The sequence below is a fragment of the Diadema setosum genome, chromosome 1 (assembly GCF_964275005.1).
Source record: "Diadema setosum chromosome 1, eeDiaSeto1, whole genome shotgun sequence".
In the NCBI taxonomy this organism is placed as follows: domain Eukaryota; kingdom Metazoa; phylum Echinodermata; class Echinoidea; order Diadematoida; family Diadematidae; genus Diadema; species Diadema setosum.
The window spans coordinates 42,359,545-42,373,996 of NC_092685.1; the positions used below are offsets into that span (position 1 = coordinate 42,359,545).

General features: G+C 37.6%; 1 protein-coding gene across 1 annotated transcript in view; it reads right to left on the bottom strand.

The window, feature by feature from the left end:
- The window catches only part of LOC140237717 (nesprin-1-like), a 46,040-nt gene that overhangs the window by 16,344 nt on the left and 15,244 nt on the right, over window positions 1-14,452 (bottom strand). The window contains exons 3-9 of the mRNA XM_072317677.1: window positions 13,255-13,350; window positions 10,196-10,279; window positions 9,517-9,609; window positions 8,811-9,040; window positions 3,841-4,049; window positions 2,572-2,663; window positions 636-767 (exon numbers count right to left, since the gene is read on the bottom strand). Coding sequence (XP_072173778.1) covers window positions 636-767; window positions 2,572-2,663; window positions 3,841-4,049; window positions 8,811-9,040; window positions 9,517-9,609; window positions 10,196-10,279; window positions 13,255-13,350 — 936 coding nt within the window. The remainder of the gene's footprint in view (window positions 1-635; window positions 768-2,571; window positions 2,664-3,840; window positions 4,050-8,810; window positions 9,041-9,516; window positions 9,610-10,195; window positions 10,280-13,254; window positions 13,351-14,452) is intronic.

Here is a 14,452-nt window from a genome sequence, read left to right on the forward strand (position 1 = left end):
TAGTGCCAGTACTTTATCCTCACTGCCTATCCCTTGAGAGGGGAGCTACAGCTCTCAGTCCCATAGTTGTGTCCTATGGAAACTATGACCACTTCCCGACGAGCCACGTAAAAGAAATCTAAACTCATGCAATGTACATTATCTCCAGAAGTGCGAGGGTTTAAAGGATCAAAGAGGGTGACTTCCTACACTGTACCACTGATGCTCTGGTTTGGACGATGCTCTGGCTGCTTTGGTGGTGGCTAAAAGTAAATTCCACACAAGCAATGTGCATCATCTCCAGCAGCTTTATGGTGGAAGAGACCGGAATTAGGGACTTTCTACCACCGATGCTGGGTAACACACCTGGTACTCTGGTTTCGCTTCAAGCTGCTTGGTTGTAGCTGATAGATAACTTAAACTCAAACAATGTGCACTATCTCTAGCAGCTAAAGGGCTAAAAGGACCAAAGAGGGGGTACTTCCTACCACTGATGCTGGGTCACATACCTAGTACTCTGGTTTGGATGGTGTTCCAAGCTGCTTGGCTGAGGCTAATAGAAAATTTCAATTCAAACAATGTGCATCCTTTCCAGTAGCTAAAGCATTAAAAGGACCAAAGAGGGTACTTCCTACCACTGATGATGGGTCACATACCTGGTACTCTGGTTTGGATGATGCTCCTGGATGCCTGGTGGTGGTAAGAAGGGCCTCCTCCACACTCAGACAATCACTCAGCTGCTTGGTGGCTGTCACTTCCTCCTGGCTCTCCTGCTCAAGTTCCTTTCTCTGCAGAGAAAACACATCAGAACGCATCCACTGTGCAGAAATTGGCAGTAGATGGCACCAGACAAGGACTGCAGCCATGATTGATCTCAAGCAGCCATATTTTTCACCAGCACTTTCCAGTAAGACACTTACATGTAAGAGCCTTTAAAAACTTCAACAGATTAACATGCACATATCATCAGAATCTCCCTAAACCTTAAAGGGATGGTATAGTATTGGTAGAGATGAGGAATGGGCTTTAAATTTTTTGTGAGGTACCACGAAACCACTTATGAAATGCGACAGAGCATACCATTCTAAGAGAATTTAAACTTTATTTGATGAAAATCAATTTTGGAAAGGCTGAGACATCCAAAAACAAGGGAAAACAAAGTGATCGTAATAAAAGGTGGGTCCCACCTTTTATTAGGATCACTCTACTTTGGATATCTCAGCCGTTTCAAAATCAATTTTCATCAAATAAAGATTGAATTCCTCTTGGAATCACATCCTCTTTCACATTTCTAAAGGGGTTTCTCATCTCACCCAAAAATATTAGAAACCTGAAGTGAAGTCTCAGCCAAAACAATACAATCCCTTTAATGTGATTTCAGATAGGTCTTTCATATTTCACATCTGTATTCCTTTTGTATGGATCTTTTGTATGGATTCATACTGTATATATAACACTTTTTTTTTAAATAACTTTATGTCATTTACCTGCTAAAGCATCATTGATTCTACTCTTCTAATAAGACTCTGTTACGAATCATAAGAGTATCAACAATTGTTTTGTCTGGTGATAGCTATTGCATTTTGTTGTATAGGAAATTAAATTCAATACTTTGTTTGCAAATTAGCATGCAACCTGGAGCACTTTCCTTGTCAACTGGCACAGACTCCTTGAAGCTAATTGCCACTGAATAGAGATTACCTAATCCCCTTTCATCCCCATTGTGTCACCATGACCTTAGCCTTCCACTGAGACAGGCTGTTATACCCTGAGTGGGCTTGCTAATTTACTACTGGGAAAAATTAAGTTAAGTATAGATCACTGAATGCTGCTCAAAAGGCTTGGGTGAGTTACGCCATCAAAGTGCCATGGCACATTATAAATAATCAAAGTTCTTATTCCTTCATTAGAAGAAAAACTAGAGCCTGTGTACGTGGAGGATATACAATTTTTGTAAAACTGTCTTGATTCACAAATCAAGGAAGTAGGCCTACACATACATGTAAGTGAATACAAACATACCTATCATTCTTGTGCATGTGAATACTTGCAGACACACACACACACAAACACATACTGATGGAGAAGTAAATCAAGGAAGTTTACACCAGTCTTCATCAAATATATGTCACATTCTTAGAAATTTACAATCATTTCTGCATTTTCTTGTGTTCTAGCTGTGAATGGCAAACAGCCAGCAGCATGTCAACTCAGGCATGGGACACATGTGCAGAATGAGGAAATGCTGTATTCAGTGTACCATAACCCTACCAGGACTACTACAGCAAGTGATCAATAACTATAATGCTCATCCCTGTCAAGGCATTCATCTTTGTCACTAAATTGGCAACACTGTCGAGTGCAGAGAAACAGAGAAACTAGACACTTTTGATCACTAAAACCAGTTATATACTTCCACTTAATACATAGATAGCGATATCATGTGGTACAAAGAAACTGGATAGGGGCTGCTAAATATTCCATGAAATGTTGAAGTCAAATCTGTCATTTAATCTGCATGGTTTCCTATATCATGCACGCAACTCTTTTCGGGGAAGCAAAAGTGGATGGTTAGTGAGAAGAAGGTTTTACCTTTGCAGGAGATCCTGCATCTGGATACGAGGTGAAGAACTGGGAGACATATGTCATGATAGACTTCTCATCTGGTTTGTCGACGTCGACATCTGCGAGGAGAAAAAAGAAAGGAGCAAAATAAATATATGAAATATGAAGCTAGTGTTCAATCAATTATGAGATGACTGATCACAAACATACTGGCAGTCAAAAATGCCAAAGAATAAACCAGAGAACTGCACAGGAGTAAATATGAAGAGTTTGTTTGCAAAAACCGATAAGTCCATTTTTGAAGATTTTGAAGTACGGTCTCTGTCATAAAGTACAAAATAATACCTTTTAAATGATATATTGGTCACTACATATAAAGGTACATTTTTTAAGTTATGGTCAAAAGAAGCAAAAATTTTCTCATTATTCTCTTTATTTTTCTTGACCTTTAACCACAAATATCTCCATTTGACAATTTTGGACTTATCGGTTTTTGCGAACAAACTCTTCATATGTTCATTGCAACACACAAACACATGAACACACATACAATGTATAAACAATCAATGTGAAAAGGCAGCCTAACCAACCCTTGCTTTTTGAGAGAAAAGACTCATGTTTATATGTTTGGTTTCTTGACAGTAGCAATAACTATATAGCTTACTGCTGACTGTGACCATCATATGTTTAGGTGAATAAGGCTATGAAAGTCCTAATCTCTAGTAATACAGTGTATCACAATCTCTATCTTCCTTTATTTCATCACCCTGATAATCACATTCTTCCTCCTCTTCTCTCTTCTTTATTCTTCTTCCTCCACCTGCATCTCTTCCTCCTCGTCTTCTTTGTCCTTACAATTATAATCTTCATCTAAACGTTCCCCCTCCTTTCTTTCCCCTTCTCCACTTTCTTCTCATCCTCTTTTTTATCTTCACTAGTATTATCATACTATTATTACTATTATTACTATCATCATAATCATCATCATCATCATATCGTCATCATCGTCATCATCATCATCATCGTCATCATCATCACCACCACCAACACCAACATAATCATCACCTCCCAAGAGTAGGTAGGTAGTTGTTGCTAAGATCTGGTATACCTTTGAGGTCAAGAAGCCTGGTGATACCCAGCTGTTGCTCAGCAACGGTGACATCACTACCATATCCTCATCCTAAATCACTATTACCACTGTCATTGACAACATCATCATCAGGACTACCACTACCACCAACAAAATCATCACCACCCTAGAGAAGGTAGGTACTTGTTGCTAAGATGTTTGTATACCTTTGGGGTCAAGGAGCCTGGTGATACCCAGCTGTTGTTCGGCAACGGTGAAAGCCTGATCGAGCCTCTCCACGTTGGTGTATCCGCTGAGGGCCTGCACGTCAACCAGATCCCGCCGGATGTTGTGGATGAGCATGCTGAAGGCGTTGCCGTCACGCCAGCTCGGCCCAAAGTCCTTAACCTCAACAGTGGGGCCTCCAGGCACGGATCTGCATGCAGTTTTCAGAATAAACTAATCAAGTCTGGCCTACCTTTACTTCAAGTGATAATTTCAAAGATTTGTGGTTATGTTGTTGTTGTTGTTTTTTTTTGCCTCATGAATATTGCATTCCATGCATATCAGTATCAGCTTGCAGCAGTCAGGAAACAATGACTTGCAAATCCAACGTTCTGTCTGTCTAGATTACTGGCTGGGGTGGGGGGGGGGGGTGGGGGAGGGGGTTGGTAGGGGCAGTCATTTTGCTATATGAACAACACTTAATGAATGCATGATAATTCTCAATGAATATGAAAATTCTTTCCACTATGACAGTCTTGAGAATTATCATAACCGAGACAATGATAGCACTATTAAAAACGAGTGTACTTATTCTGAGGAATAACAGTAAGAACTGAAATAGAAATGGCATTAATGGTATTGCAAAAATTGTCATTCTTTTATTACAGTCATATTGTACTAGTAATGATAATGATGGTGATACTACCACATAATCAGCAATAATATCACACATAATCAAAATTATCACCAGAATAGTAAGGATGAGGACAAAAGATATTTATCTCGATTTGGTAGTGGAGTCAGGCCACAGACACAACTATAGAATGGATATTTCTGGGTTGCATGCATAAATTGATGGCAAATCATTCCAAATCTACAAAAAAAAAAAAAGAAAAACAGAAGACATCAAAGTGGGAGTTATCCTTGTTAAATAACCACCTTCTACGCATCTTCTGTGCATTTGGGAGATTTTGTGGGGTTTTTTTTCTGGTTTGTTTGACATTATCTATTTTTTTTTTTGGGGGGGGGAGGGGTTGCAGGATATGTACATGAAGATGTGTCTAAAATATCTGATGCACTGCTAAAATGTAACCAAGTTATTCAAATGTACATGCTGTTAGTAGTGGGAATGGAACTCATGTTGACACACCTTTGCTGTAAATTATGTGACAAGTATTTACATGCATAGGTGACTTAAACTACACATGCATAGGAGAACAGTTAAGTATTGTTTATTTCTTGCCATTGATTTTAATAAGCATGTTGCCTCATTCTTCCATTTTGATGGGAATTAACATAACAGCAGGGCTTCATAACAATTCAGCTGACAGAGGGTATTGCAATGATGAAGTTCGTCATAGTAAAGTTTGTGTAAATATTTCTTCATAAGCTGGTATAGTGTAGAGGTAGGTAAATAATATCTTTCATCAGAATGATGAAACTAGAAACTTCTTTATGATGGAGAGAGAACAAATACTATAGATTTCCAGTGAATTTCTTTGGACCCTGAAAAAATTCTGACCGTTTACCTTGGTAGAAATGGGAAGCATATGCTCAAATCACATGGGGTTAGTTTTTAATTTTTTTTTTTTTTAACTCTTGAGGCATAATACTGTGATATTTCATACACCATGATGGGAGACACTATTTTTCAACCATGCTAAATTTTGTGATATAACGTTTGCAAAAGGAATATATCGTCGGTCTTCTGCCAAAAGGACCTTTAACGATATAGACATTGTACACTATTAGTGCCCTTTTGGCATAACAGGGGAAGTTCTTTAAGGCCCTTTTGGCATAGGGCTGACGATTTGACCTTTAAGACTAAGACCAGTAAATAATGTCTAGTTTTTGGTCATCATAATTTTTTTGACAGATATTCTTCATGTCATAATTTCACACATGCCCATTATCTTTACATGCAATCAGTTTGTGATATCCCTTGTTGCAAGCGTTCAACCAAAGAAAATATCATCCATATAACCCATTACGCAAATTACAAGCTAATGCTTTTTGTGGTGACAACAGTGTACGCATGAGCTGATTCACTGCATGATTATATATTTTGCCGCAAACATTATTTTAATGACATGAATGAACTTAAATGAAATTAAATTAAGGTAAAGTAGATTAGTTTGAGATGATAATCATCCTCCTGTCAGTAAGTTGCATTAACATTGACTGTCATCAGCATTATTTTCATCATAATAGTAATAATGATTATATAAATAAGAATGAAAACAATGATAATGTACATTGCTTTTCTAAAGCACCACAAATATGATTTCCTGGCTAAGTATCAGTGCACTGCAAATATAATTCAAGACCAACTTCAAACCTGGAAATAATGCAAATGCAGAGCTAAAACTACATTACATGAAGCAGCCTAAAATCACTTCTCCCACTGGGTTTTGGCAAGCAATTCTGACACAGGCATGATATAAGGCTTTGCATGAACTCACACATCAAGTATATAAACATCATGATATTATGTGTCATATATACAATGCTCAGTTTGCACAGGTATATAATCAAAACTATCAAAGTGGTAAACCACTTTGGTCTGTCAATATGTGGGCACACCTAGGAAAGCTGGGTCTACTATTTGTTATTGCTCATGCAGGATCATTACCTCTCCATGAATGAGCTGCAAGGTGCCATTATTTCAAGTCATAGAAGGAAAAAAAAAAATGGAAATACAGTGGCATTCAAAACCATTATAACACCATCAGTGACACACCATGAAACCACATGACTTCATGATTTCATGCACTACTCTAGCCTTTGTTCAAGACCCACTCATGGTAGTGATTGCAAGAGAAGTGAGCACAGGGCTCTCACATGAGATAAGGTCAGGCCATGAATTGCTGGCAAACTCCAGCAACTGGGTCATTGGAGACCTGTTCAAACTTATTTATTTATGCTCTTGAGAAGCAGAATTTTGACTCAAGCATCTGATGGCTGCAAAAATAACAACCATGTTTACTGCACAAATTTCACACTAATAGGTGGTGTATGAATCTACGCAAGTAAATTAGTTGAAGTGTTGAATTATTAAGGATTCCTCTAGCTAATGCATAATAATCACATTCTTAGATCTCAAAAGGCAGTCATGTTCAGTGCTTCAGCTTTGGTTCACTTTGCTTGCAACTGTCAAACAATGGTGCCAGGGCATTTGAAAAAGGCTCACACTAAGGATTAGAGCCTATTTACTGTCTAGGAAATTACCAGAGAACAGATGCCAAAGTTTTGCTTTAATTTTGCTATCTTATGAAAAAAAAAAAACACTCACTTGCAAGTTATATCTAGTAGAGAAAATCACTGAAAGATCAAAATATTGGCAACATATTTACCTCTTTTTTTTCACAAAAAGAACACAAACACGCATGCACACACATACACACACGCACACACAGACACACAGACACACACACACACACACACACACAATGCACTTGTAGTACCTATACATTCATATCTTTTTTCAATTACACATCTTTTTTTTGTGAGGATGAAAAAAAACCCCCAATTTTTTCATGTTAACTGGGTTAGTATGATCTACTACAATGGACAATGATATGTGCCACATACAATTAAGAACATTTTTATTGCAATTTTTCTCAAAACATCCACTATTTACAACAATAAAAACAAACAAAAGGGGATGCAAAGAAAGATTAAATTCATCAGAGACATTGATGCACAGATTAATGTGTTGATTTCTATCCACATGCAAATGCCAAGTGCTTTCAAAAAATCTGAGTGAAGGCCTCCTTTTCCACTCTTTTTTTTTTTTTTTTCTTTAGGGCTGCAAATGGATTGAGATTGGGAGCTAATTTTGTGATGCTTTGGAGCTGTGTGCATTGGTTAGCAGAAACTTCTCTATTCTTGCCAAGTTTTTGAGGGTAGTTAGAGTGAACTGTAACATTCTGAATCAGAATTATCTTTTCTTCTCTCATTCTCACATACAAAGAATTGTCTACTCGCACGCGAGGGCAAACAGCAAGCATCACGCACGCTGTGTGATCCCAGGGCGGGGCGTTTGTTCACAGTCACCCCCAAGTAATAGCAACCAACACACAGCTGCATGTTTACTCAGTACCCAACTGGTCTGACGCAAGGCCATGGCACACAAGCAAATGGCTGGGCCATCAAAATCTTTCCCTTGTAACAATCAAGTAGTCATGGGTAATTCAAAATAAATTCAACGGATATGACCCTCCCGATAGATAATGCTTAAATGATGTAAGTTTGAGGAAGAGAAAAGTAGACAAAACTCAATATAATGACAGAAAATAATGTAAAGGTAGGGATTGCAATTTTGATTTCTACAGCTCCCCCCCCCCCCCCATTATCTAGTAATTTTTGTCTGTTTATGACAATTGTATGGCAAATGTGTGTGTCAAACTTTTGGCTGTCCAAGCTGAATGAGGTAGTAATGAGTTCATAATTATGTTGGCACTCTTCATTTCATTGTTGGAGTTTTTATCATTACTCAATAGTTGCCATATATGGGACTACATAATCAAATCCCTTGCCTCTTTAATACCGTAACGCTCTCATGAATTGACATATAGTATGAAACCTACACAATATGATAGAATGATAGTGCATTGAGTTAATGAGAAAGGCTTTCTATGGATGCCTGTAATACCTTTTTTCCCACAGTAATAAATGATACATACAGATTCAAATCACATTTGAAAGATAATACGCAAATTGGTTGAGGCAACAATAAGTACCAAATTATAACACAACTTTATATACTTTATGAAAATTGAGATTTATCATCCCTTCTGAATACTTTCTTGGGTCAGTTGGTACTGAACGTATCTAACTGCAAAATGAAATTCAAACAGATCTCCACCAGCACTCACAATATTTGGATGCTCTCTTGGTCACAATGGTTTTATACACATCAATTCCAATTCTAATACGAACATTCAAATAATTTTTCTCAAAAATCACTCACAATGCTTTGGATGCTTTCTTGGCCCAGTTGAGGAGAGCCTTCTTGGCCGTGACCTTCTCCTTGAGCTTGGCCACGGCCTTGGTGGCTTTCTTGAATGGTGGGGGGTCCAGGGAGGCGGCGTCCGACCCCCGCCTGGAAGAGCTGGGACTGGTGGCCGCCGAGCTGCTGACGCTACTGGTGTTGCTGTCATACTCAGCCAGGGCATCCAGTAAGGAAGTATTGGCCTCAATCTGATGGGAGTAATATGACATTTATATGACACACAAAAATATTTAAAGATATACAACTCATCTTTTACTATTAGTGACAATTCCTCCTGAACCATGTGGCTATATGAAGAGCCATCCATTTTGTGTCTGGGCATTACTACAGAAATTAAGCAACACTAACAGCACTGCTGAAATATGTCATCTTTATATCATTATTTTCCTAACTGCGAATGAAATGTCATCTTTCACTCATTGAAATCAAATAGTCATCCATTATTGCAGATAGCAACGCATGCTGAAATGAATACCTTTACAAACTGAGCTACATCTGTTGAAATATTGCAACAATATGTGTTCATCAAATAATCACCATCTAAATTAAACTCTGGATGTTAAGAAGAGAAACAGGACAAACTGTGTGTCAAGAAAATTGTTGATAGTCAATAATCTAATAAAAAAATGGCGTTCTTCAACTGATATTTGAGTCAAACACATACCTGGAAATAGAGGATAATTGTCCAGATGAGACCAAGGCAGATGGGGGGTCGTCCATCAACGATGTCACCAGCATTGATGTTGACTAGTTTGATCTGGACGTCGGTGCGAGAATAAGAAAGCAAAATTCCAAAGCTGAAGAAATAGTGGGCATTTACAAGATATCAGTCATGGATTAGAACCAGCACTGGCTGTTGGGTAGAAGCTCAGTGGTCTAGTGGATAAGACGCCTGTCCGGAGATCAGGAGGTTGTAGGTTCGAATCCTCCTCCAGTACATGTATGCATGCCCATTCAGTGCTTATGAATACATGTATGTCGATGTATAGGGCAATTTGTCAATCAGTTGCAATAAAAAAAAAAAAAAAAAACTAGACGGAACAATTTTGTAAATTTGAATGGCACAGGGTAGACGGTCCAATGTATACTATGAAAGGGGAAATTTTCATGCGAGTAATTTTTCAAGCACAGTCAGGTCAAATGAATTTCGTGCGTGTTTAATCCTGTAGAATCAAAGAGACTAAAAGATTATTACACGCAGAAACTTTTGCATGCTAGCCTTTATTTTCACAAATGCAGAAAAATGTCCAGTTTTACAGTAGATATTTGTCTGGAACAGGTAGGACTGAGATGGGAAGATCAGCAGAAGACCAACATGCTGTGAAGTCAGCGTGACCTCTCACCTTTCTGTCCTGGAGGAACTTGAGAGCTGTGTTGACGTTAGAAAGGTGATGGATTCTCTTCATGTGGCGGCCACGTTCATAGGGCTGAATAGAAAGCAAAATAACAACACAGTTCATCTAAATATACTCTGGACACTGAGTAATGTCATATGCATTTGATGTGCCATTACTATCACCAAACAAAAGATTAAAGGCTTCCCATACGTCTTCTTTTTTGGTTCAATGAATAAAGAAATCAAATTCTGGCTTTAAATGCCATGGTACAATAAAAATAACAATATTAATAAACATTATTATTATTATTATTATCATTATCATTATCATTATCATTATCATTATCATTATCATTATCATTCTCATTCTCATTTTCATTCTTATTCTCATTGTCATTGTCATTGTCATTGTTATTATTATTATTGTTATTGTTATTATTATTATTATCATCATCATCATCATTATTATCATTGTTATTAATACTATATTACATATGAAAGTAAAAAAAAAAAAGAAAAAGGAAGGACAGAAGAAATGTATATCACCTGAATATCTCTGTATCCCCTCGTAGTACTACATTTCATTTTTACTCATAATGCAACAATAATCATCAGGATTGCAGGAAGAAGTGGAACCAGAAGAAGGAGAAGAAGGAGAAGGAAGAAAAGGAGAAGAATCCCTGATATTTGTCAACTGACAAAAATGCCAGAGAGGTGGTTGAATTACATAGCACCTGAATATCCACATATTACTTAGATTCTTTCTATCTTGAAAAATGGATATCAATTCCATCAAACCCTGTGAGTTGGCTTCATCTAAACCTATCACAAATAAGGTCAACAGCTCATTGACTTTATGGTGGACAGGAAACAGTACCCATAACATTGTTGCAGTGCTCATATCATTTAAGGACAAGTATCTTTAGCAAGTGTTATGATAGCCGCTATCTCATACCCTCACCTACAAGTGTACGTGTCTATACACAGGTGCGCCAAGTCAAGAACCTAACACTAAATTCTTTAAGGTACAGCAGTGAGCAGAGACAAGGACAAGGTGCTGTGAAATTCATAATCACCTAGCATTAACAGCATATGATGGTAAGCAAATATGATCTTTGTAGGGGGAAAAAAAATCTTTAAAAAAAACCAATTCTCAGAAAAATCAGTGAATACCTCAAAGCAATGCTCACATGGAGATATCATGTTAGAGACAAGGGAGGACAAGGAATTATTAACTTCAGAACTAGAAAAAAAAAAGTCGTTATATCTGCCAAACGAAATAATCCCACGTACTATTTTCCTTTGATGCTAAAAAAAAAAAAAAAAAAATCCAACCCATCATTTTTACTGTGTGGGGTTCCAGTGCATCTAATCAGAAACACCCGGTGATAATCCTCAAACATTAGCTAGATCCCAGTTGAAAGTAGAAAATGTTCCCTCAGCAGGGGAAGGGGGAAATGAGGCTACAAGGTTTTGAATGTTATGCTCTCTGACCTCTTTTTACTGTAACAGAGAAAAATGTTTGACAGGAAAGTTCTTCACCCCCTCCCCCACCCTTCCACCCCCACAATCCATCCCCCTTGAGATGTGGTGAATACATTCCATCCGCATCACCTCTGGATTTGAAGCCGCTCCATCTGTTGCTAGATCGAGCTATGTTTGATGGAAGATTAGCATCAGGATGGATGACAACATGTAAGGGGGGGGGGGGGTTGGGTGGGACATACATCCATTATGTTTGGCACGTCATTCTTTGCCTGGATGTTGAATGGCAAACTAGATCTACCGTCTCATAATTTGCAGTATGGATATTCCCGCCTAATCTGTAATACATCACCTGAAGTGGAGTGGACAGGACACACGAGAAACATGATTTGCAGAGTATATTGCAGAAATGAGGAAAAAGTGAGAATTTAACCTCAACCCCCTCAAAATATGAAAAGAAACACAAAAAGATCTCAAACTATCAGAACCTCGCATATGATCAGCATCTTTCTCACCTTCCAGTATATTGCATTTTAAGATATGTCTACAATATTGTCATTATAGTAGCTGTTTGTCACATTTGTACGTCGTCCTTCATCATACAAGTCTCATTACTGGCTGGTTAATAACACTAAATTCATAACATGGTGACATTTCCAGGCTTAATGACCTCATCTCACTACTGCACTGGTAATGTGAAAACAAAGGTCACATCAGCCCCTTCATACTAAGCCTAAATTTCAGACGCAGTCAATCAAACCAAGACCAGCCCAAGTGGTCCTGTAGAACTGCTCTTTAGATCTCTGAAGACAGACACGTATACCAGACCTATGGAGCTGTAATAGAAACACCTCCCTCCAAACATGTACCTTGCATCCACAAAAATATATATCCATAGGTTACTGTATGATATGATACAATCATCTTACCAGGCCCCCCTAACATCACCTTTTTAAAGTAATGTTCCTCAAATTCTGAATGATTTTGAAACTTTCACACACATGTACATCCCATTAAAAAAAGATAAAGAATTGTGACCAGGAAATGTTTTACAGGCCACTGGCTTTGGAGTGATTCAGAGGCAGCCCTAACACACCAGCAAGTGCACCCCATGATTTTGGGCACCCTATAGTTCATTTGGGTCTCATGACCCATTTCAGCTGGAAGTTAACCTGCATGCATTATGCCTACAATTTATGTCTCCTAAAGTCCTCTTCCTACAGGTATACCTGGGGTGTTTAAGTCCATAAAAATTTGGGTTGTGACGTTTTGCGAAGAGCTCACCTGTGTATGCACATGAATACTGGTAAACTTACTACGTCACAATTCCAATTCAATGTACCACGCCATGCCACCAATGGCAAAAATACATGTAGCAAGGCGTGAAACATCCTTTATAGTGGGATATAAAATTTGAAAATTTTTGTGGTCACCATTCACACTGTACAACTTCTCATTTGTTTTTTGTTTTCTTAAATCACACAAGCTCAAAATTTGGGATGCGATCCCAATCATGACCCAAAATAATGCATTATTTTAATTGCACTGAAAATGATAAGAAACACTCCTGTAAGATCTTACCAGAACTTCTCCTGAAAGAATTTCCAGGAGAGCCAGTAGTACTGTTCCAGTCTGGAGGTCCTTGAAGAGATCCTCCACATGATATGGTGGGTCATGCTAGATGGAATGAAAAAAAAAGCAGTCAATTAATAGATAACATACATACATATATACATGCAAGAATTATACATACATACACAAACAAAATATATATGTAAATGTACACATGGTTATTGTGGATCTTCTATTATGTGACAGGAACACTAGATGAATAAAGAGAAATAGAGAGAGAGACAGACAGACAAACAGACAGACTGAGGAGGAGATTTATAAACAGATAAATCCTAGATGACCTATGGAAATCTCGCAGACATATCCAAGTAAATATTGAATATGACATCTATGTGTTACACATACAGTAATTTACACATTCCATCAAAACATCCAGTTTTACTTCCATCACATAAGATCTGATCTCTCAAACACATTCGATATAAACTGAAAAACACTGAATCATCATTCACGTAGTTTCAGATACAATTTTAACCAGGATACATTTCATTTCTGCATGTGAGATACAAAGGAGGTATTTCCTATATTTTCTTCAAAAAGTTAGATAAACAAGAATTCAATCAGCATGCATGACATCTGCTTAAACAAGTCACTCAATGATACATCACAGTTTTTTTTCTCTCATTTTCATTTCAACCTAATGAACAAATCTTCAAGCAAAGCAGATGTAATATAATAACAGAATATTGCTGCAAATGTAACTTCATATATACTTTGGCCAAATCTATGAGACAACTGTTAGAATACTTCTATTTGCTCTGTCTCTGCATATGAGTGCACTTATGGCAAATTATTTCACCACATCATTTCTTTACCATTTTTTATGCCTTCCATCCTTGAGAAAAAAAACAAAAAACAAGCAAAGCAGGTGTAATATAATGACAGAAGATTGCTGCAAATGTATTATCTTCATATACTTTGGCCAAATCTATGAGACAACTGTTAGAATACTTCATATTTTCTCTGTCTCTGCATATGAGTGCCTTTATGGCAAATTCTTTCACCATCAATTAATTCTTTAACCATTTTATGCCTTCCACCCTTGAGAAAATTGAGAAAAAAAAGTTTTGGTATAAATTACCGAGACACCTCCTTTTGTTGACATGTCAACTACACACAATCAACTGCTAACATGATGCTGCAATAT